The sequence below is a fragment of the Ochotona curzoniae genome, unplaced genomic scaffold (genome assembly GCF_017591425.1).
Source record: "Ochotona curzoniae isolate NIBS_2020 unplaced genomic scaffold, NIBS_Ocur_1.0 patch231, whole genome shotgun sequence".
In the NCBI taxonomy this organism is placed as follows: domain Eukaryota; kingdom Metazoa; phylum Chordata; class Mammalia; order Lagomorpha; family Ochotonidae; genus Ochotona; species Ochotona curzoniae.
This window is the reverse complement of record NW_024466786.1, coordinates 2,852-29,856: the sequence shown is the minus strand read 5'-3', so window position 1 is coordinate 29,856 and position 27,005 is coordinate 2,852. Positions and strand designations below refer to the sequence as shown.

Sequence of the window (27,005 nt, the reverse complement as noted above, 5' to 3'; positions counted from 1 at the left end):
ATCTCCGACGTCCCTATCTAACCCACCTTTTGGGCAGCATTGCATAGATTTTATACTATTTTCTGGATAAGTTCTAAGAGGCTTACAGAGATTTTAATTAAAGTGAAATTTGATGGACCCAGTAAGCTTTAACAGAAGAAATGTGATGTAATACTAATCTTAAAAGGATTTTCCTATCAACCAGACACAACATATTTGTAATAAAATGTCCTCTTTGTGAAATCTGTCATTTTAATAGCACCTATAGAATTTAACACTTGGGAGTACTTTAAAGACCTCTTCTTGCCAGAATCATCCTGATTTAATAATGCCCAAAGTGATTAAAATTTTTAATGAACTATGCTACCAGTGTATAGCAGAATCAAAAAAGAACTTTATTTTCAGCTCTAATCCAGATTTTTTTTTTTTTTAACTCAAGCTGGCCACACTCCGTCCAGTCTAAACATCTGCAACTATTCCTTTCAATCCATCTGCTGTAATTATACTCTTCCTCCTCCCTAAGACTGAAGGAAGAGCCAAAACATGTTCCAGCAAAATACACTGGCATTTGAAATTTACACTAAAAATGTCTTTCCCTTATTTTCTTTTCCCAATTCCAAACATTATTAAAGAAATCAACTACATAGTATTCTGTGACCTAGGCCTCTGTCCTTGTCTGATGATGAACACTGGAAAGTAACTGGAGTTAAGAAATAGTTTTATTGTGTAAAGTATAAATACAAGTAATTTTTTAAAAACTTTATTTTAACACCTAATACAATTCCAATTTAAGGATTACTTGCACAAAAAAATAAACACATTTGGTATAAAAATGTATCACTTTAACACCCTTTCCCCTCCCCTGCCACCCTCCCCCCCATGAACTGCATTCTATCTGGATGCAGAAACATAGAACGACTAATGGCACAAATTCATTTGATTCTACAGGAGTTTCTGTTATGTACCCAGGTACTCTAGAGACGCCAGCCCATCCCATGAGCCATGTCCTTCAGCCTGCTGAATTAGTTTCACAACGAAATAAAGCTTCTTAGAAAGGCATTTTAAAAACCATTATCTTAAATTCTTTTTCGGACTTTTTTTTCTTTTGCAATCATTTATACACAGTGTTACATAACAGCTCTGGAGTACAGTACATGCAGCAGAATATACCTGTTAAATATAAAATACTTTTCTTAAAATCTTCATTGCTGGAATTCTCTGAAGTCTAAATTATAGAATGCCCATAACTTTGAGAAAATGGTTGAGGAGTACAAATGTCTGCATATATTGGCCACTGAAATAATCCAAGGCTAACTGGAATAATATTCATAGCACACCAGAAGTGCATAAATAATTTACTTACATTATTAAAATACAACCCATAAAATTCAAGTTCAAGATCATACAGGATTGTCTGTATAAATCCTTTAAGTAGTTGCCTGGAAATGTGTTGTTTCTTCTTTCTCTTTTCTTCCTATATAAAATGTTCAACTGCGGGTTTTTCCCCTCTTCTTGCTTAGAGTGCCCACCTTTATTTGTGCCTGCTGCCTCTTCTCTTCATGGCAGCCGTGCACTGTGGGCAGTACCACTTCCCTTTCGGTGCTTCTGTCAGCCCAACACACCCATAGTGGAACCACTCGATGGGACACTGGAAAGCAAAAGTGCAAACAAAATAGTTTTTAGGACTTTTAAAGAATGGAGATTCCATTAAAAAAAAATGCCCATTAGAGTAAGTGTTCCATTTAATAAGAATTAGATATAAAATGAGAATGTTTTTTATTTAGGGGGTTGTTAGATCATTTAGTTCAACTTTCATTAGCAAGCTTCTCAGACAGCAAAAGGGATACAGGAAAATGATGCATCACTTGCAACTAAAATTCATATGATTTATTTCCCAACTCCAAAAACGAATTAAGGCATCAGAGTAAGCTGTTACCAATGTTCAGGAATCAAAAGATGTGAGATCAATCTTTTATGTAAAACATATACATATTTTAAAGATCTTCTTTAATATTCAGTCTTATTTGACACTGCACAGAGTGGAGTGAGTTGTAACTAAAAACACAAAAGGGTTTCCTTTGTGGGTGTATCTCTCTGTTCCCAAAGGTGTGCAGGAAAAGCACTGCTCTCTGGAACATTCGACAGCCCCGTCTCCTTCCGGGGAGGGGGGCAGCACTCAGGAGAGCACTGCAGGAAATGAGTGCAATCAGAAGATGCTGCTGCTGGTGACAGAACTCTCATTTATCATCTCCACTAAGTGAAAAAGCAGGGAGCTGACAGTGATGCTTTTGAAATGGCTAGACACTGTTTTCCAAAACCACAAATAGCCAAAACCTGACTGCGGGCAGGTGGGTGGAAGGAGGGTGTGCCCTACTTATGTAGGCAGGTGGCTCAAACCATCAGGGGAAAGCATAAATGTGCTCACTTCAAGGCAACCCCCATCAATCTTCAGACTGCTTTCTCTACAAAAATGAAACTCTCTAGGATTCCAGCATTCCTGATAAATAATTCTATCGAATTCAGGGTCCCATTACCCATCTGGACTAAAACCTTAAAACGAAACTGAGCTGGAAGACCGTAAGAGGACAGTGAAAATTACTAGACAAACATTATTCTCACCACGAGTAAGAAACATCTCCCTGACCACAGCTAAACTTCCCAAACAAACAAGCAAGAATTCTTTCCCTTTCCACCTCCTCTATTTTTCGAATCAGAAGTGACCTCGGTGAGCTGACACACTGCACTGATGGGAAGGAAGCAACGCCCCAGCGCCCGTCCCTCCTCACTCCTGTCCCCGCATGGAGCTTCCCACAAGGATGCGCTGCCTGCAAGCTTCCTTTCTGTAATCTGATAACTGAACTGATTCTAGTTCTCTCTCCAGCAATGGAGAAGGAGGACATTCATAATTTCTACACAACCTAACGTTTCTCTTCTAGAAAACAGTGTTCTAGCATGAGCACAATTTACATTAAGTACAAGCCAATTTTCTCTGAGCAAGAGACACAGCAAATGAGAAAAACACTCATGTAACAGCAATTTTCAATCCCAAATAAAAAATGTAATACTTACATCTTGGTTATCACATCCCACCATCTCACCATAAGAGACCTAGTTAAGAGAACATTAAATATTTTATTTCAACCATGTAACAGAATGCTCATGTTTAAATGAATTATATTTTTAAAAATAGTCTATCATAATGTTGTTTACAATTCTGAAAAGAATGAAGATCACTAAAATGATCTATAGATAGTGGTTAAATAAATTATAGAACTTGCTACAAGAGAGAAGTATGAGGCAATTTTGAAAAATGAACTTGAAGAAACATTTTTTTACCCTTAACCTGATTTACTGAAAAATGTGAGGTACCAAAAAGCTTCACACTGTGGTTCCTATTGTTAAATCACGTGTGTGCACATGTACATATATATTATAATAGGAATATGCGTATCCCCTGAAAACAAATATGGAGGCCTAACTCCTAATACGTATTTACAGCCAGGGCCTGTGGAGATGCCAGAGGTTATGGAGGGGGTGTGTAATCTGATAGGGCAGGTGCGCAGGTGCCATTACAAGAAGACATCAAGGCTCACCAACTCTCTCTGGTATGTGAATACATACACAGTGGAAGGCCAATGACCGTAGACCAGGAAGAGAGTCTTCTCCAGGAACCCAATTAGCTGGGGATCCTTGACCTTGCACTTTCCCGGCTCCAGTCAACACAACACACAGGGGCATAGGCAGGGTTCAGCAAAATATTCCATTTCAGGTCCTACTGAATGGCTACAGTCTTAGTATTTTTAGCAAAGTTTTCATTTTAAGAAAGGAGAGAATATAAAAATTAAAGCAAGGGTATTTTAACTGGAGTAAAAAGAGTGCTTAAAAAAAATCAAACGTTTCTGGGACCAGCACCGTTGGTAAAGTTGCCAGCTGAAGTACCAGCTCCCCATATGGGTGCCAGTTTTTATCCTGGTCCCTGCACTTCTGACCCAGCTGCCCGCCAATAACCTGGGAGAGGCAGCATGAGACGACCCAAATGTATGAGTACCTGCAACCCTTAAGAAACCTGCAACATGTTTCTGGCTCCTGGTGTCACTCTAGGCCTTTGCAACTATCTAGGGAGAGAGTCAGAGGATGGAAGTAACTCTAACTTTCAAAAACATGAATAAATCTTAAACAGAAGAAAAGAAACACACCGTCCTAGTTTATTCATCTTAAGTTTCTATAGACACAGAAGTCTCACCTGATTACAAATGCAGTATCGAGGCTCATTTGGGTCATAAGTCCAATCAACCTGGCTATTTGAATCAGACTCTGGCACTACCGTTGTTTGCTGAGAGATTTCTTGGACAACAGTTGATGATGAAGAACATGATGACAGAGAGGAGGAGGAGGAGGAGGAAGAGGACTGTTGGCTTGAAGACTTGTTGTTGTTTCTGAAAAAGTAATACCACCACCATCACCATCATCATCATGAATCACTCATCATCATCTTAAGTTACCTGAGAATATCTGTTGAAAAGGCGGCAGCAAATGACATGGCAAAGTATGAATTAATACCTAACACTAAGCTAACGTCATCTGATTGAAAAGCACTTACTTTGAGTAACAAAAGGTAACACTTTTTATAATGCTTTAGTTTTATTTAGAATTTTCTGTTTTCTAGAGAAAAAAGGTATTCCAAAAAATTCTTTTAAAAATAACTTGAAGTTTTTAAACTAATCTTAAAATTACCACTTACTTTGACTTATATTATAGATAGTAGTTTGAAGAATTAATATTACTATGGATAGCTCACAGATATTCTATATTTTTAATCAGACTAAGTACTATTTATCAAAACATAAAGAATACAAGCAAACAAAATTAGCTAATGAAAATAATTATGATCATCTAGCAGAATGTGAATATTTACCACGAGGACAGGGAAGCACGATTGCTCAAGCTAAAAATGGGCATTAAAATACACACATCTTTAATTTCATGTTCCACATTTGGAAGCCCCACAGGGATGTCCGGCAGACTACACGCCCAGCCAAGGCGGGGCACTTACTTGCTCTTCCGGCCACTGCGCGAGTCAGCTGCCGACGAGCTTGCATTCTGCGTCAGTGTCGTCATAAGCGCTGACGACGATGCGTAGCCAGCTGTCTCCCTGGGCATCGAGAATTCCTTTCCCAGCTGAAAGTCATTATTCTTAAACGCTTCATAACTGGCTTTTAAACTTGATGTTCTCCGTCCCTCTTTCATCTTCAACAGACATACGTAGACAGCATTAATATATGTAAATGATCAGTCTCTACAGGACTCAGCATCATCTTAGTCCATTCAGCATTTACTTTGTGTGTTTACTTTTTTCTCATCATTTGAATTCAAATCACTTTACGAAGATTGCAGGTTAGCTTTTTATACAGGAATTAATTACCAGCAAGGTAACTTCTTAATCTGGAATTGAAACAATCTGTTCACAAGTACACAAGCCTAGGGCAACCCCTGCTAAGGCTATGGAGAAGGCCCTGGACTGACAGAATCAACGAAGAAGGGTCCCAGCACACGCTGTGTCTGCAGTCAAGGCAGGAGCACATGCGGCCTGTGGGATCAATCCGTTCTCACCTCCTATTGCCATCCAGGGAATTTTCATGGATTACTCAATTAACAGAATTCCAGGTGTCATGCAACTACTATTTTAAAATGAAATTCACAATACCACAAAATTACTGCTCATATCCAGTAGTTTCTACAAGGGTCAGTCTTCCAATGAGTGAAACACAATTTAACATTTTGTCCCTAAGACCTTTCACTTACCTGAGCCGTGGCTTGCACTGCCTGAGCAGCTGCCATGGTAATGGCTCCTGCACCAGTCCCTGAAGATAATGAGCCGATGTTATAGGATGCCAGAGGCTGTGAGGGATTCACGGTGAAAGCATTATTGGAGGAGGCTGTGGAATTGTTATTTCGACAACCTGTGTAGAAGTGAAGGCAAAGAAAAAAAAAATGGTTGTATACAACAATTATTGAGTCTAAAATATATTATGTCCCAGCAAAGATAGAGTCGTTACATTTAGATTTTGGATCGCTATTGCAGACTGAGTCAAATGAATAACGAATTATATTTCTCTTTCTTCCTTCTCCCATGTGGATGACACAACCAGCTGTGTGATTCTGGAAGCCTGATTGTCTTCATTTTCATCATCAGTCTAACACACACACACAGAACAACCAACAAACCAAGTCACCTCTTGGAGGGGAGTAAGCGTACCTAGTGTATTTTCCTTAGACGCATCTGACGTAAGAGTGGACAGAAGAGCTTCAGATTTAAACTTCTTTTCAGGAATATGATCTGCTGTCGTATGGTGAGATGTAGGATTATATTTTCTTTCTGAATATAAAAATGCACATTTTAAATTTTAGGAAACCTTGGCACAGCATTACATGTCCACCCACCAGCAAACCAGTAAAGTGTCTCACAAAATTTCAAACTTCAGGGTTTTTTTCAGAAGAGAGCTAAAGCAGAACTTGGTGTCACATGCAAGAGACATCTCAGACACTTTAAAAATTTGCAGCAAAGTACTAAAAACAATCCATCATGCACCGTGACTTCACAAAAACCACGAGGGAATGTTGTTTTCAAAGCGTTATCCAATATTTGGAATAGTTTTCAAAATGATTTTTTCTATCAAATTGATTTGTCATAAAAAAAGGTTCCAATACAATCACTCCCTGTTTCATGAGCCAGCCAACCAATGCTCTCGCCCATGACTGACTGCCCCCGGCACTTGAGATCCATCAAACAGCAGCTCTAGGGCAGAGTCCTGCAGAAGTCCCGGATGGAGGAGCTACAGCCTCCCACAGACGGTGGGCAGCCTGGCTCTCCCCTGCACTCCCTGGGCACTCACACGGCTGAGGCGGGGAGCATGCAGGGAGTACACGCTCTGTGACCACCACATTCTCCCTCTGTGAACTTCAGATCAAGCAGCAGACCTGTTGCCAAACGAAACATGCTTTTCCAAAATGAAAGACATGTCTGACTCTTAACTACAAAGAAATACAATTTTCTCACAAAATTAAAAGGGAGGAATATTAATTTCTCAGTAGTGTTAATAAAAAAAAAAAGAACACATAGGTGCTAAAATGATTTTTTTCAATGACACAATTCAGCCAGGCTAACCCACACTTACTTTCCACGGGAGTGTGTGAATGAGCGTGGTGGTTGTTCACGGGCTGTGAAGGAGTATCTAATTCCAAAGATCCTAGGGCAGAGGCACAGAGACACAGCACGATGACCTGTCAGCACAGAACGTCACCCAGCTCCCAGCAGGGCACTCGCCTATGCAGCAGAGGACTGACCAGCTCTGACGCCTAGCCCAGACATGTCAAAGGGTTAGCCCTGCCAGTGCCTCTCAGAACCTCCTCTCTCTAAACACCGAGAAATACATTTCTCCACATTCATCTTAACCATAATATGGCTCATGGCATGCCAACATCTAATTAGGGAATTTACCACAGTTAGTACCACAGAAATGGATGAACGGACATTGTAACCCCAGAATTGGGAAGATCTAAAAAAACTCAAACTATGTGAACTGTTGAAGAATCTTCACTGGGAGACCCTAAAGCTCTAGATGTCAGGCATTACCGTATGAGAGAAAATCTCTGGTCATTAAAATGGCATGATGCTAAAGACTTGCTAAACTAAGTTAGGGATTTTGCTTCCAAAAAGTGAGAAATAGAATGTCTAACACCATGTGTCAAATACTCCTAACAACATTTTCGGGGTTTGGTTTTGATCCCTTGCGATGAAATTATGGCAGGGCACAGGGTGGAATGCTTTTTGTAACTTGGTCCAATTTAATTTCCCATGTCTGTGTCCTCAGGATGCCTGATGAGCCTTCCTGCAGCACTGAATAGGTGTCACTGGTATTAAAAATAAAGCAGCTATAGAAAACTTCGTTTTGTTCCCCGATACTTCTTAGCCTCAAGACAGGATTCCTCCAGGTCAAAAGTACCACAAGCAAATCAGCTGATTATCTGACGTGCTGGATCTACTTTTGCATCAAAAACTGTAACTACGGAAAGTAAGGTTAATTTCTAACTAGTTTCTCTAGCTGACCAGGGGTTTATAACCTAACACTGTGAAGAAACAAGGCATACAATCTTGCTGCTAAAATGTATCAAGGTGAAAAAAAAAAAAGCTTATGAATGCTTTAATTTCTTATAATATTGATTTGATTCAATGGGTTTCTACTCTGGGCCTGGCACCATACTATCTGATTTTATATATGTCATTTATTCAGGTTGGAAGAAATGCTAAATCCATAAAAGAAGCAGAGTTCATTTCTCCAAATTTGGCAAGTCTCCCGAGTTCAACCCACAGAGTGATGGGGGAGAGCTTTTACAGAAGATCAAACTGAGCTTGCAAAGAAATATTCAAATGACTTCTTGTGAATTAGGGAATATTTAGTTAAGACTTCCTTAAAAAAAAAAACAGGCAATTTTGTGCAACCAATTCCAATCTTTCTTGGTACACAAAGCCGAGGCAGTTGAGAAAAATGAATTACTTTCCTTCAAATGGAGGCAGGGGGTGGTCACCGCATTTCAATGAGAAATGGGTCATTTGTTTCTCCATGGTTACAGTCTTTACATCTTTGTTCTTACCACTTCTTAGTACATGTGGATCTTTAAAACGAAAGGACTGAGTAAGTTCCTGGCACAGTGAGCAGATGACATCCTGTGTAACCTCGGGTTCCGTGACCCACACGGTCGCCACTGTGACGGGACACGCCGTGGGACCCAGACCACACCGTCCACGGGAGGCCAGCCTTGGGATCGCTTCTGTGGGACCAGCGCCTTCGCAGGGATTTGCACATGGACTGTCCGATATGGAGGGAAAACTGTAAATTTTACTTACGCCTCTCTAATATTTCTGTAATTCCAGCATTATCAGCTTCCAGCTCCATTTTAAACTTAGCCAGTTCCTGATCCAGCTTTCTCAAGTGTCGATCTACCTGTTTCAAAGAAGATCAAAGATAACCACCAAAATTTGGGACACTGTTAAAGTGTCAGTTTAATGAGGAAACCTGAATCTTCGCTGTGTTTGTAGTGCATTGGCTTAGTATCCTGGAGTGTGAGTCAACACCTGTGCCACAGGGATTTCATCTGCCAAATGGAGGTGCTGGGCTAAGTAACTTTCCCTATCTCCATTCATAAATCGCAAATTTTAAGAAACGCCCATTTCAGTGTGTTAGAAAACGTCCTAGCTTTCTTTTCAGAAGCAGGGATACGGAAAGTACAGCAACGCTGAGGTTGGGGATTTGAGTGTGGAAGGAGGGGCTTGGGGGTTGGTAACTTTTCCAAACACTCAGCCTACTCTCCTCCCATCTCTTTCTTTTTTTAAAATGTATTTTTTATCTTGAATTATGTGGTACAATTTCGTGCAGGCTGGGATTCCCCCCAAACTCCCACCCCTGACAGATTTTCCCCATTTTACTACAATGGTGTAGTCCTTCATAAGGAATCATAATTCTATCAGTCTCTTATGTACCCTGACATTGTTGGTACAGACACTGTCAGCCAGTCCAGCATCCCGTTGTCTGCACATGTCCAACAGTTCTAAGACCATCCACACTGCCACACAACAGCTGTGACTCAGGACGGGAGAACCCTGTCCTCAGAGTTCCCTTTGCATGCGTTTCTCTAGGGCGGGGGAGTGGACTGTGATGCTTATAAACATTTATGTAAAGGGCTAAGGCAAAAGGAGTCTGAAGCCAGAAAATCCATTTCCCAAACAGCTTGGTCAGATGGTCTTTACTTGCAATCCCACTAGCGAAGGAGGGAACATTTTATCCCCTCCTTTACCTATCAATCTTCAAATTTCAAAAATTATGGTATTTCCAACTAGCAACAATGCCTTAATGTACTTCTAACATTATCAAATAGTTTAATATTTCTCTGAACTACTTTGAAACAAGCATATTCTTTGAGAACTGTTCAGGTACAATGTTGACGTCTCTCTTCAAGGTCTATTAGGAAACCAGGTCACTGTTAGGTAGGAACACTTCCCTTACAAACATCCAACTAATACAGCAGCGAGGGCAGAAATTTAAATGACTGAATGAAATGAAGTGTGCATCTAACATGAGCAAGAAAGGGATAAAAGCAGTTAAAAAAAAAAAAAACCAGCAAGGTCCACATGTTAGCTGCTCCAACAGAGGCCAGGGAGTGCTCTTGGTGTAAGCCACGTACGGCGTTCTCACCCTCACCTTCCTGGTAGGTTACAGGCTACTGTCTCCATTGTACAAGTGAAGAAACCAAGGCTCGGCGGGCTAAGCAACACGTTCAGAGTCTCACAGCTAATAACACAAACGAGAGAGAACTTTGATCTATTTCTAAAAAGCGAGGCTTCGCCATTTATGCCTAAGACTGCGTTCTAAACCTGCCTGGGGCAATCAACTGCTTTTTATCTCAAAATGGTACTAATTCACGTTGAAAAACTAGAAATATTGCCCTATTATTTACATATTTTATATCCTAATAGCAGCCATTGGGGCTCATGGTGTGTGATCTATTAAAAAATCTTCATCCTAGTCATCCCTCCATCTTCACAGACAAGTTGCATTCCAGAACTTGGCAGGAGTTGGCACTCACACTAAGAGCCCCACAGGCTCATGCACTATAGGGTACTTGCTCCTATTCAAAGAACCTGCAGGTCAAGCATCCTTTAAAAGAACCTTCCTTTTGATAATAAAATGTGAACACAGACCTTGGTGATTTAAGAATAGCTCCGTCACTGTCAAAATTTAATCTCAAGGGAAATCAGAAATAAAGGCCCCAAAGTTCCAAGGCGGTTGAGGCAGTGAAGTTACCCCCCTCACATCTCCTACCAACAATCGGACTGCGAGTTCACCTGGCACTACTGCAACCGGAGGAAAACAAAGCAAGGAGACAATCCCAGGAACTAGAACTTGCCTGATAAATCAAGATCTAGTTCAAATTTTTAACATTTATTACTTTCACTCTATGTGACATTTTAAATGTTTAAATAAAGATACAGGCTTGATGCAACAAATAGGCAGCAGTTCAAAACTCAATAGAAGAAGCACATAATGGAAAAACACACGATGGTAAACACAGGGAAGGTAGAATACGTCAGGCGGTAAAGCAAGGACTGTGTTCAAACAGAAAGGACAACAATAATACTAAAGGTACAGAGACAGAAAGACAATCTGTTCAGAGGGGACATGTCATATGAACTGTGACACACCAGTACGGCACAGAGAGAAGGGAATTAGAGATCATGGGTGAGATGAAGACCAGTTTTTCACACACCACATCTATCACCCTAATTCAGTCAACTCTGCATGTAAAATTTTTTTCATTTTATGAACCATATTACTCGTGAGAAAGCAGACCATCCTAGGGAGCTGAGCACTGCTGGAGATCACTGAACCACGTGAGCATCAACTAATACCCCAGGTTCCACGAGAGTACCCAGATCACTGTATTAGGTACTGCCAGCCAATCCCCGAAACGCACACCTGGCTGAGGGACTGTCCCAAGACAAAGGATCCTCATTCGAGAATGAAGCCATTTTAACCTGATGGTTTTTCCTTGTTTTGAGTCAAACTTAAAAAAAAAACCAAATCTACTAAATAAATTTTGAGTTCACTGGCCCCTCAATCCACAAATATCCTGATTTACTCACGTTCAGCAGCGTGCTTTCTTCCTGGAAAAAATGAATCAGTCCAAGGCTGATTACGACGTATGTAGAGTCAGCACACACCGAGTTCACAACAGGGAAAAACAACTACTGTGACAGGGGAACCATTTGCAAAACAACTACCCCAAACAAACTACAACAGCAAAAAACCTCCGTGAATGGAGCCGGTGGACACTGGGAGTGCGACGTGATCCTCAGCTCGGCGGAATCGGCAGCATGTCAGAGCTATCCAGACCACGTGGGCAGAGCCCTGGGAATACGTACACAGTGAAACTCTGGACTGATGGAGGTGGCGCTTCCTCATCCCGGGTACTGGGACGAGTGGAAAGTCATGAGTGGTTTTCCCCTTGTTTCTCCCCTTGCCCCAGAAACAAGAAGAAGAAATAGCAAATTTGAAAGCAATGAATTCACCTGATTTTCCCTAAACCTCGATCCTTCCCACCCTGATCCACCATGTAATCATTATAAAAAACAAAATTTGTACTAACAGAAAAAAGAACTCAGGAATAAAACAGTGAAGAATTCTTAGGCAAGGAGACAGCAAGCTTCCCTGTGTGTAAGGTGGAACTTATGAAAGCCACCATGGCTACTCAGATGAGAGACGAAGGGTACTGGTGGGCTGGGTCCCCAGGAAACGACACGACGAGATTTGTCTACAGTGAGTGCCACGCTCCTCATGACTGGGTGTGGGTGCTAGGGCCTCTACATCTGTAAGCACATGAACCACACACTTTTGATAGGTACACCTTACTGTTTCTTACCACATTTTATTTTATTTTAGAAAGTACTTAGAATACAGTAAGTGGAAGCAGCTGAGAGGAAGGGGCAGTCAGAGGGCCCTCTCACGGCAGGGTGACGCCTCCAATGAGGCAGTCAAGGAAAGGGCAGTCCCACACAGTGCTCAGTATCCACATCCAAACTCTGCAGATACAGAGTTCTAACTTGGAACACAGCGAGCCTGGGAGCCTGGCAGTCCTTGGGACAGGACGAGGCGATGGAGGAGCACCTGCCATCTTGGGGGGTATGTGCAGTGAGGATGAAATCAGCATTTGCCAGACAATTCACCGCATGGCAAGCCATCGTCCTGTGCCTCTGGATCTGGGGAGATGAGGTGACAGAACGACCTTGACTTGAGAACTACTTGAAGAATGAAAGACATTGTAAAGCACGGGCAGAACCCTGAGGAAGACCACCACCAGACGCCATGTTCGAGGAGAATGAGAAAGGCTACAATGGTGGAAGGAATGCAGGTGGTCAGACAGAAATATAAAAGAAAGAATGTCAAGGAAAAACAAACAGTAAACACCCCGACATTTCCCACCAGAATTAGTGAAATGGGCTGGAGAGTGCCTGGTGGACTTAGCAATGAACTTACAGACTAAATAGATTGCAGACGGCTGTGGACATCGGAACAAGTGCCACATCAAGGAGCACACGCAAATTGCAGACAGACAACGCTAACCACTGCAGAGCCGTGAGAGCACGGCAGGACCTGCACTCGCTTCCTTGTCTGGATTCTTCAGGGATGAGCGAGGCCTGCGCGTGTTTAAGTGCTGAGATAGGAAAGCAGTGGAAACAAGAGGCTGAAGATCAACAGGAAGGCACAAGCCACGAGGCGGAATCACAGAGGGAGTAGGAGAATAGCAACAAGAGTGAGGATAGAATAAGAAGAAGGAGGAATATCACATTCTCTTAGATAGGAGGTGAGAGGGCAGGCCTATACACACACAAGAGCTTTGCAAACCTGGTAAGCAGGAGATAGCTCACGAAGCCTTTCCCCAGCCCCGACACTGGCGAACTAAACTACAATCTCAATGATTGGGGCGAGGATGTTTAAGTGGTGACTACATATAGCTTTGGAACGGATAAAAGGAGCAATAAAGATAGTGACCAAGCTCAGATACCAGGGCTAACAAACAGCAAATGTCTTCATGAAAGCCACACACTTCTAATGGTACCAACTGCAACGGGACCGACTAGATCACGCTGTGCCAACTACCTGTGATGACTGGAGTTCTTAGAATAAGTAAAAACATTCAAAAAGAGATAGCCGCGTGGAAGGCACTGCTGAGAAAAGAAACCCAAGAGCTCAACCGGGGTCCTGCCTGGACAGGAAAGGGTTAATAATGAAGTAGTGAGAAATGAAGTGGATATGCAGCAGGTGCGTCAGTGCTGCAGCGACTCCACGTGATGTTCAGGCCCAGTCGGCAACAACTGAAGCAGGTTTATCTGTGCCCAAGTCAGAAAAGTGCATGACTGGGCCTGGCGCGGCAGCCTAGCGGCTAAAGTCCTTGCAGTATCAAAGAAGAGGGATCAGTGTACTAAAGTTACAACAGGCACCTGGAACAGAAGTATGCACAAAGAGGGGTGGGGGCAAAGTAAGAGAAAGCGGGACGGCAGAAGGAAGGAGAGAAAGGAGAAAAACCCTTCAGCTTGGCCCATGTGAAAGAGAAGCAGTGGCTTATCGATCCACGAGCGGCACTAAGTCCCCACACAGAGGGCCTGCCACGACAAGGTCATCAAAGATGAATCAATCACACACACACACTAGCACACGCAAGTCCACATCAATGCCACTGTACCAAGATAAGGAAACTGTGGCGTGGAGCAAGCAAGTTCTTCTCAGTGCTTACTGTCAGCAAACATGTCCATGTGCACCCGCCGTGGCCACGATGCTTGGCCGACTCGGCCATCGGCCTGGGTTATCTCACTCCCTAGCCTCCTCAAAGCACTAAGTCATCGTGTTTCCCCTTTTTACACCATTACCCGAGGAAAATGCATTCTCCTCAATACAGCCACGTGGCCAGGCTCCTGAATCTCTGAATAAAATTCCGTGCAAAACTTATCTCACACTTATTTTTAAAGATATTGACAAATAACCACGTGACAGTCTCCTGTTTCCCGGAAGCCATCCTACTGCACAGCGTTCCTCTCCCCGGTGACCCTGGGCTGCTCGGGCACCTCTCGACCCTGCAGCGTGTCTTCAGAACTAGTCAGATTCCAGCACACCAGAAACTTTTCCTCTTTGCTCCCCCATTCCTCCATTAGACCAAGGCAAAACTCCACTACATCAGGCACCCAGCAGACGGACAGCAAGCTTCATAAGTACCACAGCAACACACACACGTTTCAAAGCTTCTATCCATGTTACATGTATGTATTTGTAAATACTGGAAGTATCATTGGTAAAGGTGTGAAGTACAGTGAAAGAAAGTATTAAGACATAGAATCAAAGAGCTGTATGAATGTCTCTAAAGATCAAAACAGTCATTAAATCTGAGGAAGAATGTTCCAACAACAGTCCTTGAAATCTCATGCAAATGACTTTTTCTATGTTCATGGACATGAATCAAGATAAACAATTAAGATTTATTGTGGGTTTTTAATTCCACAATAAATCAAGTTAGAGCCTATTCTTTCTTTCTCTAGCCAGTGTCTTTGATGACATTTTTCAGAATAATCATATAGGCAAAAGAGCCTACATTATTAGTTACTGACAAATCTTCACTATACAAAAACAATCTTCCTGACTCTGCATGACGATCTTTCACAGTTTAGTGAAGCGTTTATAACGCAAACCACCCTAGGCATTTACCTCTCCCGCGCCTCTTATCCTTCAGTGCCGTATTATTTACACCTATTTATTCAATTATAAAACTATACTAGAAAAAAAATCACAAAAATGAGATGAAATTTAAACAAAGTAAACCAAAAGCATTTTTTTTTGCTTTAATCAAATATGAATATTTTCTTAAATAAGTACTTTAGGAGATGCGTCCCAAAGAAAACCATAGTTCTAGCAATTTGAAAAATACTGCAGATTCTGCCTTCTAAGTATTGTCAAGTGTTCAGAAGTCTGGCTGGTAGCACCAACTTAAACACCTAGCGTTGTGCAGGCATTTCGGCCAGCGGACCTCGTTGGGCGCCGTCAGCTCATACTGCCTAGGTAGCACTCACTCCAATGATTTTCCTTTCTTATTTTAATCCACCAAGAATTCCTGTCAGCACAGTGTCCAAATGTGTATTTCATCACCAAAATATACAAAGTGAAGAAATACACAAAGTCAAATTAAAAACAATACCTGAAAAAGACAAGATTAATAAAATCAAGGCCATTTCTTTAAAAAGAAAATCTCACTTTAACTATCCTCTTCGGGCACTGCAGACTTAGCTAAAGAAAAAAACATGGTAAACCTGTCTGCTTCCTCCTTAACACTACAGAATCTCTACCAAAAACCCACAAGGACATTTAAAAAACATCAGCTTTCAAATGAAACGAGATCTAAGCAGCAATCCTTTTAGTCTGTCCTTTGCATTGCATTTAAGCCAACACAATTTCAAACATAACCCACAGTGCACGCACTTACAGCGCCGCGTATACGACAGCTTGATAATTAATGGCATACGAAGTGGTAACTTTACTTACCAAGTCATATATCTGGTTTGCCAACTGCACCTTCTCGTCTGCATCTTCCAAAGCCTTATAGTAGTCCTAAACAAAAACATTCCCAAGAACGGGTGAGCTAGAGGGACACACATCCAGGCCATCAAACTGCGTTTCCCCGGTCATACCTGTCACTGCTATTAGTCATTCTACCTCAGCAACGGAACCCACTGCAGGGGCAAGGTAGGGAAGCACCAGAAACTCGGGAAAATATACAAGAATTAAAGGAAGAAGCTCAGAATTCCTAGGAAAAACGCAAATAAAACTAAACACTACTCCAAACCTACCCTCCGTACTAGCAAAAGCTATGTGAGCTAATAGATTTAAAATAATATTTAAAAGAAAAAATATTGTGAATCTTATCTATAAAGAACACTGACGCTCCATTTGAAAAACGTGGTGGTAAAATCATAGCTACCGAGTGGATTTCCATCTGCGCGCTGTAATTTCCTGTTACTCCCACATTCAACTGAGGACAGTTTTACAAGTCAACCTCAGCATAAAGCAAAATTTTTTTATTTAAAAAAAAAAAAAAGCAGCTCTCTCCATGGAGTAATAGACTTTCCAGGATAAATACAAATTGCACTCCACCAAAAGCACAGAAGGTTAAAGGGACGAGCAATGACACTGGAATGCCTGGATGTGACATCTCTACTCACGCACCAAGGCCCCTGGGTAACTTGCAAGATGAGACCATTATAGATTCTGAGCTTTTTTTTTTTAATTCTTTTTTCCCTAACAGTAATAGTCTTTTTCCCTCCATGTAGTAGAATAAATACCACAACTATTCAATTTCTATTTTCTGAACTTCTCTCTTAGCTGATCTCTGACTTCTCCAAGGGTTAAGCGCAGGGAGCTATTGCTCGGCGATGACAAGGTCTGACCAGGGTTGAACAGCTAAGTGGCAGAGTCATAACCAAGCCCAACTCTTCCAAACTGTTCTGCTTCCTGCAGGAACTGGATTATGCTTCGAAAGTTGCTCCTTTGAGGGTAAGCATGCGCATCCTTTCAGAGCACTGAACACATTACAGAACTAAGAAGAACTCGGTGAATTCTGTAGAGATCCATTCTTAAATTCAGCGCTTTCAACTGAAAGCCTTGTTTAGGATCTTTCCAGCTACTCAGATTCTGTGAGTCTACCAACCAGGCAGCTAGCAATATACGCCATACGATTCAGGGTCTACTGACTTCAACCCGAGAGTATAGCCAAAACAGGGATACAGCACAGCACATCGAAAGGTGAGGCAGATATAATCACACGTAACTAGAATACCACAAAGGAAAAAAAGAACTTGTTAACTGATTCTCCAACAGGACAGAGAAACCCAAGAGAGAACTGTTTTCTAACTGCTGGCCACTGACAAACGACCAACGTCTCAGAGGGTCAGGTCTCACGGGCGTCTGCCATGCAGAAGCCAGAGCGTTGCACATACTTTCTTGATGCACGCCATCTGCTCCTCTCTCCATTCTGGCTTGTTTTTCTTTGCATTCATGAAGAATTCACTCACTCTCTGTTCTAGTTGGTCCATTGCATCTACAACGTAATAAAAACATTTCGTGTTTAGAAAATTAAATTCATACCACAAATCAACGTGCTTTTGTCCAGGGGTGGGTCAAATCTAATAATAAAGTGTTATACCTGACCAATAACCTGAGTATGCTGCACTTCAGTTATATAAATACACTATGTTTTGATGAACAACATCTGAAAAAGTTACACTTTTCCCTACTTGTAACTGCTGTTGCTTTTACAAAAAAATTAAGAAGTTTCCAATAATGAACAAAGCAGATTGGAGCTTAACTGCAGTTCCTGAGCAGGGGAGTCAACAGCTCAGGGTATTTAAGCACAGTCCCTCACTGCGCCACAATCCGAACCCACAGTGGCGAGATGTCCCCGTGGGCTTTGCAGCCTCAGTCGTCCCAGCGAGTCAATCACAACTGGGCACAGTGAGCACAGTCGCTGAGCATTGCAAACACCAGATTCTTTATTCGAGGCAAGTTCTTCCAGAAGTCTGTGCCAAGAGTAACAGAGGTAAGAAGGAAAACCGAAGCGGTTCCAGTGTGAATTAACTTTTCCTGTTTACGCATCCCTGACTTGTCCGACACGTGGGTCACTTTGTTAGTTCACAACACCTACGGCCTTTAGGGAATTCTAGGTATTGTTTAGCAAATGCTACTTTTTTTTTTTTAATTTGCAGTTTGTATAAATTCGAATTAAGGAAATTAAAAAATTTGTAATAATGAAACCTTTAAGATGACAGCTTCCCTTTATTTAGTCTCTACCATGTATCAGATACCATACGTTACAATTTACCTGTATTATTTTTTCATTTCTTCATATAGGACGTGGCCCGCCAGTCTAGTGGCTAAATCTTTGCCTTGCATGGACTGGGATCCCAGATGGGCACCAGTTCATGCTTCCTTCCAATCCAGCTCCCTGCCTGTGGCCTGGGAAAGCACCCGAGGATGGCTCAAAGCCTTGGGACCCTGCGTCTGCATCACTGCGGTCAAGGCCAATGAGTCAATTACTAATGCTATAAACCCAGGTATTCTGATAGCTGGCTGTGCTTCAGTCCTATGCAGAACATTTCAGCACACCCTTCACATCTCCACTACACGAAGTTAAAATGGATGTATCGAGCCAGCTGGACAATCCTGCTTAGGATTCAGATCTCAACACTACAATTTACTGAACCACTGCCGTGCTGCCTAAAACAGGTGAGGTGCTGAGAAAAGCACATTCGCCGACAGAAGGGACAGAGGAGCCGGTGTGTGGTCGGGAGGCAGGTGCACGTGGAGGAAAGAAAAAAATTCTCAGCTACCTCAAGCGGTCCATGAGCCGCCTATTACTTTCCAGGCTCCACAAAAGGGCAAAACTTTGAGAAAAAGTCACCAGACTACCCAGAAATCACTACAGGAACGAGCAGGCCCACTGGCAAAATAGTCTGGTGACAGCGGACAAGCCTGACAGTAACACCTCATCCGCCTTCCCTGCTCAGTGCGCCTGGAAAAGCGCACGCCAACTTCATCCTTCATGGCGTGAGCACACGGAGGTTTACCAGGGCCTCTCAAAGACGCATTCAGCAATCCCCGCACATTCCTGAATCAACTTTAGAAATGCATACTGCAATCTGAGTCCAACGCATAAAGCCTCTGGTCAAAGCAGTGTCGACGCCCAGGCGATTTGCACGAAAGCACGTGAAGTACCCACCCCCCTAGCGGGGCCAGTTCTGCGAGCTGCAACAGGCTCTTTTTGCAAAAAAAAAAAAAAGTTTAAAAAAGCACAGAAAAATAAAAGAGAGCGAGCGAGCTAGTGTGGGGAGGCTGGGGGGGCTCCGGCTGACCTCCCTCCGTGCCCGCCCAGGAACCGCGCCCACTTACTCTGCACCTGCAGGTCCATCTCGCGCATCTCCGTGAAGCGGTCCCGCAGGTCCATCGGCAGCTGCTCGATCACTGTCAAACACGCGTGCGTCAGCGGGGCGGGGCCTGCCGCGCTGACGTCAGCGCGCGTGCGTGCGTGCGTCGGGGGGGTCGGGGCGGCGGGCGCCCCACAACGAGGCTGCCAGTTACCGTGAGGGAGAAACGGCCCCCGCCTCCCCCTCCCGGCCGCCATCCCGCCCGCCCGGCCACTCGCGCTGCGCCCGGCCGCCGCCGCCACGGCCGAGCCCCGCCGGCGCCGCGCACTCACTTTCCAGGTAGTCCTCTAGGTACAACATCGCGGCCCTGAGAGCTGGGGGAGCGAAGGGATCCAGCGGTTTGTTTGTGTCACTCGCTGTCGCCGGAGTTTTGTCCCTTCCAATATGGCGCCTCCGCTAGCAGCACCCGCTCGACTCCGGCGGACGGGGAAAAAAAAAAAACAATAAAAAAAAAAAAAACCACTTTGGGCGCCTGACGGCGCTTGCCTCATTGCCGCCCGGAGCTGTCATTGGTCGACGGCAGCAGTGACGTAGGCCGGTCGGCGCCCGCCCCAGAGCGCTTATGGGAAGTGTGGTTCGTCCGGCGTCCCCAAGAGGGGGTGGCCGCGTGGCGGGTTCTCGGCTGCAAAACTACCAAGACCAAGTGCTCTTGCGCACTGTGCGCGAAGGAATCCGAAATGCGGTGCCTCTGTTTATTTGTTGGTGCTGCCACAAAGGATGACGGGAATTGTATGCGCCCGCAGTCCCACGGCTGGGAACAACTTTTCACCTGTTCTCGGCGGAGGTTCCACGCTCGGCGTCTGTGAGTCATGGATGTCGAGTAGTGCCGGGGCACGTTAGAGATTCCAGACGCTGGAATGATTGCCCAAGTTCGGGCAGTTCCAGTGGCTGCAAACGGATGTCGGTGCTGAAAGTTACCTTCAACGTTCACACCTAGGTTATAAACGTGGGTTGGGGTCGGGGAGGAGCCACGGCTTGGCTTCGTGCAGCCTTGAAATAGTTGATAGAAACTAAGACGGGTACGTGCGCTGCCCAGATGAAAAGATGCGCCAGCAGTCCTCCTTACCAGTATGTTCGTATAGTCGCGCCGTGGAATTACTGTATGTTTACGGCTTGTACCGGCTACAGTGAGTGAGGTGTAAGTAACGGACGGAGCCGTACTGTCCGGTGAGCTGAAGTAGCAAGAACAGAGTGTGTTGAGTAAGTAGCACGTGTTAGATGCCCTGGGCTTTGTCTCTTTCCCTGCTGCTTGATTTCCCTTGGCACATGTTGACCAGTGAGATGTTTAAGTTTGTATTGCTCAGTTTGTCTCATATGCCGTATGTATGTATACATGTATATATGCTATATGTATATGCTGTATGCATACTATATATGTGTATATGTAGAGTACATAAATATTAGAAGTTGTTTTCCACCCTTCTTAACTGTCAGGGAAGATTGCCTTCAGTTCCTCATTCAGAGCTTCACTCTGGCTTTGAAATTGCGTTTGTATTCTCCATAGCGTGCGCCTCCCCTCAGGATTTTCTTGGAAACCTTGTCTGAGAATGGAAGGGGATTCCTGAATCAATCAGTCAATCAATCAGCTGTGGCGTCGTGGAACGGCTCCGGGGAATTCTCAATGATTATCGCTTCGGTGTTGTTGTTTCCCATTTTCTGCAAGTTTCCCTTCGAACATCTCTGAAACTCATTTATCCTTCACTTTCCTTTTATATAGTCCAAACTTTTCAAACATGTTTCAGTTTTAGAAGTTGCATCTGACTCCCTCTTCATGTCATTTTCCAGTTGTTAATATAAATTAAGCCTATATATCTGCTGGATTGTCTGTTTCTATTCAGTTCAGCGTTGAACATTTTAGAGCTCTTTGGGGGCACTTTGCTCCTTCAAGGCACCTGTTTGTCCTGCATATTTCCTTGTTGGTTTTGGTTATTTAACTAACTGGGAATTTATGTTTCTGGGGTTGTAGGTTTGAGGAGTCTTTGAAATTGGAATTAAAATTGAGTTTCCCAGAGAGTTTGAGAATTGATTCCTGCAAGGTAATGTAGGCGTCACCCAGCTCTTGGGTCAAGGTGGCTTCTCTGGGGGCCTGTGGGGCACAGCTGGGGTGAGGTTAGGTTTGCTGCAGCTTCTCGGGGCAGGGGGTCCTGTCTCCTTCCTGGTCTCTTCTATGCATGAGGTTTGTTTCTCATTGACCTTTCTGGGAGGAATAAGGTTGTTTAAGCCTTGAGATTTGAACTCACACTAGATTACTCATGTTGAACAGATCCTTATCTTTGTTATCAGATCCTGAGGTGCTGTGCGACTGGAAAAAGTAGCTCCAAGTGTTCAGCATCTGACATAACATCCGAGCAAAAGCCGGCCTTGGTCCTCACTCCTCGGCATGTGCCCGTTTTCCTTTTTTCTCTTCTTTCCCCTAATTATCCTGCCAGTTCATCCATGGACTGTGTAACTGTTTCTAGCAACTGGTTCCTTCAGAGGTGCTAAAAATGGCTGAAATAGGAGTCCCTTCTGACAGTGTAAACTGAGCTTCTTGATGAGTTTTTGTAGTAAAGAGTTTTTTGGATCATGAGTGGTTGCCCCATCAGTCAGTGTTGCTACACACTCGAGAGAAACGAAGCTCAAATCTGATGTGAATTGTGGCTGATGACATCATTCATTGTTGGGACATGGGATTCACAGTCAAGTACGTGCACGTATTGAAATCAAACATAGATACTGCTTGGAGGGACCGTCTACTCAAAGCCAATACTGGTTTCTAGGCTTGTAAGCAATATCCCTCCAATGTAGGGGTGAGCATGCATGCTTTTCACTTCTTGATCCTGGTCGTAACTTGTGCATTTATCTGGGATACACCGAAACTGCGTCTATCAGATGTGCCGTCTTGAGATTTGCAGTCGGGAACGAAGAGAAACAGACCCTTGACATTGTGGGAGAATTGCACTGAATTCCACACAACACTGCTGAGATTGCACGGAAATGCACTATCATTTTTCTTGCCTTTCCCCCACTTCTGTCACTTTTCTCTAAGTGACTGAAAGTTAAGGTTGCATAACTTTAAGAAAGTTATTTTAACATTGTGTATAACTGGGCACCGTTAGAACCGTAGCGTTATCTAACTTCTACCTGGAATACTGCTAATGCCATTACCAAATCCAAGACAAAAATGATTCAAGGCTCTCTAAGTATTTGCTCTGTAGAAGGAATTAGAGTTTAAGAGGAGGGACTAACATCGTGGCTCAGCCACAACATTGGAGTTCTGTTCAAGTTCTGTTTAAACTGCTTCACATTGCATTTCTGCTAATGAGCCTGGAGAAGAAGCTGAAGATGACCCAAAATCTGGGACCCTCCACCCATGTAGGATACATGGAGGGAGCTCCTGGTTCCTGGCTTTGGATCGGCTTAGTTCCGGCTGTTGTGGCCACTTGGGGAGTGAATCATCAGATGGAAGATCTTCCTTTCTGTCTTTCCTCCTCTTCATTTATCTGCTTGTCCAATAAAAATAAAATATCTGTAAAAAATATATACTGTAATGGTTACTTTTACTATTTATGTTAAACCCTCTATGGACCAGGCATCCCTTCAGTTGCCTTCTTTGGGATTCTATGGCAACGCCCTTGGGATGGCTCTTACTAGACCGTTTACCCCTGCCTACAGTTACTACTACAAATAATTTCTCATGATTACATTTTGTGTTGGGTACTGTTTTTGGTACTCTGAAACATTATCTCAGCACCATTCTACAGAATCATTGTCATTCCTGTCATTACACCGAAGGGCGGGGTGTGAGGGGCAGAGCTCTAGGGCCTTGGGTAACTTGGCTCAGGTCATACGAGTAAATGACAGGATTGGAACCCAGGCAGGACAGATTCAAAAACCCATAACAACCTAATAGTGTTTCCGGTTATTCACAAAAGAAACATGAACTTCATGGCCAGTCACAAGCAGTGCCTATAAATAATACTTGAGAGCATGGGTTCCAAGATCAGCAAATCACTCTATTTCCCCTTTTTGTTGTTGTTAAAGATTAATTTATTTTATTTCTTGAAACAAGCAGATCACATTTACAGAGAGACAGAAAGAGATCTTCCCGTCTGCTGATTCACTCCCCAGGTGGCCACAATGACCAGAGCTGAGCCTATCCGAAGCCAGGAGCCAAGAGCTTCCTCTAGGTCTCCCACATGGGTACAGGGTCTTGAGGCTTTGGTTCATCCTTCACTGCTTTAACCGTGTCATTGCATATTGTGGATATGTGTCTGACTTATCACACTGTATCCCAAAAATGTGGACATGTCAGCTAAGAATTACCAAACAATTGCTTATATATATATTTAAAAAGATTAGTTCTACTATTTCTCCCCTTTTCTTAGATGTTAATTATCTATCACAAGCATGGTGATATTATGATTTAAGAGAAAAATTTATACTGTGAACTTTTTTTTTAAAGATTTATTTTTATTATTTTTTTATTGGAAAGGCAGATATACAGAGAGGAGAGACAGAGAGGAAGATCTTCCATCCGATGATTCACTCCCCAAGTGAGCGCAACGGTCGATACTATGCCGATCCGAAGCCAGGAGCCTCTTCCAGGTCTCCCATGCGGGTGCAGGTTCCCAAAGCTTTGGGCCGTCCTCGACTGCTTTCCCAGGCCACAGGCAGGGAGCTGGAAGGGAAGCAGGGCTGCCGGGATTAGAACCGGCGCCCATATGGGATCCCAGGCGTGCAAGGCGAAGGACCTTTAACCACTTGCGCCACCGCCCCGGGCCCATATACTGTGAACTTTTATTTTCTGTTTATAATAGTTATACGTTTAATTTTATTATTATTTTTGTAAATTATTTATTCTAGGTGAAGAGACGCATTTAAGTTATCTGCTCCTGATGTCACACATGCCAAGTACAGCTATGTGCGTGCTTCTGATAGGAGGCAGGTGAGATTTCTCTATATACAATAGCATAACTACAGTGTTTTCTATGGGTTTGATTTTGGAAGTCTTGGCTTTTTAACATTCATTTTTTTTGAGAGTCTGGTACAATGTACAGACACTTTGCTAAGCGTTCCACTATCTGAGCTGCAGTATGAAAATACTTCAGTGACAGGATGTTCACCACTGCTGTAAATGCTCCAATGCTTCTATGTTCCTTCACTCTGCTTTATCGCTTGGACTTTTTTTTCTGCTAGTAAGGGCAAAAGTATTTTTGTAAAGTTGATTAGTGTAGTCTTCAAACTGAGAAAATAGAATGTGGAAGGATTACAATATTGTGCTTTTTTTACACTCTGTGCATAAATTTCTTACGAGGCTTACTACAGCGCTGTACAGTCAGTTGCCCCCACTAATTCAGAATTCCTCAAGGGCAGAGAGCATGTTTTATTCATCTGTTGATCCACAGATCTGGCAGGTAATATGAGTTCAATAATGATGTGATGAATTATTGAATGACCAAGTACGTGAGCCTTAAGCACAAGTTCATAACTTTCCAAGTGCAGACTGGAGGTAACATGAAGTTGTCTTGGTTGTTAATTACCGGTTGTGAAGAAGATAGGATTCCAGGGGCCATCCAAGTAACTGCCCTGAGATAGTGAATCATTTTTTAAGTAGAAAACATTGAAAAATTCTTTAATATAGAAGTAATTCCATCTTCAGTATGGCTTCTATTTAAAAGCTTTACAGAGGGACAAAGTAATATGGTAATACATGATGGCCTATATTTTTAAAAAATCATTTGAAGTTTTACATATTAATGCAGAGTGGTAAGTTTAGAGAACACATGAAATAATATTACTACAGTGTATTGCAGCAAAGAGTTAATGGCTGGCAGATACCACTGTGGGCAACACTTTTATAATATAGCTCCTGGACTAGGAAGGGTAGCCTAGTGGCTAAAGTCCTTGCTTTGCACACGACAGGGTCCCATATGGGCTTTGGTTCGTGTCCCAGCAGCCCTGCTTGCCTTCCAGCTCCCTGCTTGTGGCCTGTGAAAGCAGTCAAGGACGGCTCATTGTTTCAATTTTGTTTTGTTTCTTCCTATATCTGGAGGAAGTGGGAAGAGAAGGGAAGAAGCTGCACCCAGCATCCTGACCTCATCAGCATCCTGGGATGTGGGACAGCCACCCAGTGCCATCCCAGGATCCCCGATGTGGAACATGCTCCGAGGATACCGCTCAAGTGGTTTTGGTAGTTCTGAAATACTGATGGGTGCCACCGGCTTGTCTAGCCAGCCCTGACCCAAGCCCTAGTTCTCAGGCTCACTGGTGAGAGTTGCAAGCTACCTGAGACGTGTCCACAGATTTCCGACTGGGCCCACTCCCAGATCTTGCACTTTTCAGGTGGTTCTGTAGTGTAGTTTGACAGGACTTGCCTCCATTCCCAGCAGTGGCCAGCTGATGCTGCAAAAAGCCCGACCAGCCTGCACTTACTCTGGGTCATGCATGTACCACCAGTGATGCAGTCACTTAGCCCAACCTGGCTCTTCCCCTAACCCAGTTCACATGCAGGTCAACAAGTGTTGTAGCCCTGCCCAGCCTGGTCTGCCCCATCCCAGTTCTCATGTTCACCAGTGGGAGCAGTGACCCAGCAGGAGAGTTCTCGCTGCCCCCATACCGCTCTCACCCCTGTTCTTTTGGTCTTATGTATACTGGTGGGTAATGCGACCCAGTCTGGCATGACTTGCCTCACCTCAGCATTCACCTGCAACTGCTGCTGTCTGGTCTGCTCTGGCCTACCCCCAGTTCCAGCTCATGCTGGTGGGCACTATAGCCCAACCCGGCCTGTCCTGTGCCCGGTCCTGTTTCTCAGATCTGCCAGTGGGTGCTATGAACTGGCCCAGGTCCGACCAAATCTATGCTGGCAGGTACTGTAACCTGGCCTGGTCTGGGCTGCTCCCAGTCTTGGTTCTTGTGCTCACCTGCAGGGACTGTGTCCTGACAGGAGTTTTCCAATCTCCTCTATCAGGTCACCTCTCGGTCACAGGTCTCACACACACCCGTGGGTCCTTAGCCTACCCTGATTTCGCCTAATTCCTGTCCTAGCAGACATGGCAGCCTTGCCCGACTAGCCCTAACCCAATCTGCCTCTCTCCGTTGGGTGCTACAGCACTCCCAAGACCCAGCTTTCGCATGGTTCATCAGTTGCCAAGACCTACTCAGCCTATCCTTTGTCCACCCTGTGTCTTGTGAGCAGTTGTGGGTGCTGGAGCCTAGCCCAGTCTGGCACATCCCAGACCCAGTCCACACCCATGCCAAGATATACTGCAGTCATGTCCAGCCCAGTTTGCAGCCCGCATTCTGACTCTCACACTCACCAGTGAGAACGCACAACCCAGCCAGGGTGTCCCTTCGCAGCCACAGTTCCTTGCACATGTCATAGTTGTTCTGACCTGTCCTGGCATAACCCATCCCCCAGCTTGGCCTTCGCCATCAGATGCTGCAGCCTGACTTGGCCTGGCCTGTCCGCAGT

At 43.8% G+C, this 27,005-nt stretch overlaps 1 protein-coding gene across 3 annotated transcripts; it reads right to left on the bottom strand.

Annotated features, from left to right (window-relative positions):
• Positions 1–723: 723 nt before the first annotated feature.
• LOC121166799 (inhibitor of growth protein 3) lies at positions 724–19,985 on the bottom strand. 3 transcript variants are annotated; one of them, XM_040996085.1, is made up of 12 exons: positions 19,825–19,985; positions 19,518–19,589; positions 17,570–17,670; positions 16,119–16,184; positions 8,885–8,981; positions 7,155–7,226; positions 6,236–6,355; positions 5,782–5,939; positions 5,033–5,226; positions 4,223–4,415; positions 3,049–3,087; positions 724–1,627 (listed from the first exon to the last, which is right to left on the bottom strand). In XM_040996085.1, exons 1-12 carry the CDS (start codon positions 19,850–19,852, stop codon positions 1,511–1,513), a joined length of 1,257 nt encoding a protein of 418 aa, XP_040852019.1. In that variant the 5' UTR covers positions 19,853–19,985; the 3' UTR covers positions 724–1,510. The 3 variants fall into 3 exon arrangements, with proteins under 3 accessions (XP_040852019.1, XP_040852020.1, XP_040852021.1); XM_040996086.1 differs by having other exon boundaries at positions 6,236–6,319; XM_040996087.1 differs by lacking the exons at positions 724–1,627; positions 3,049–3,087; positions 4,223–4,415; ... (2 more) ...; positions 6,236–6,355; positions 8,885–8,981.
• Between the last annotated feature and the right edge of the window lie 7,020 nt (positions 19,986–27,005).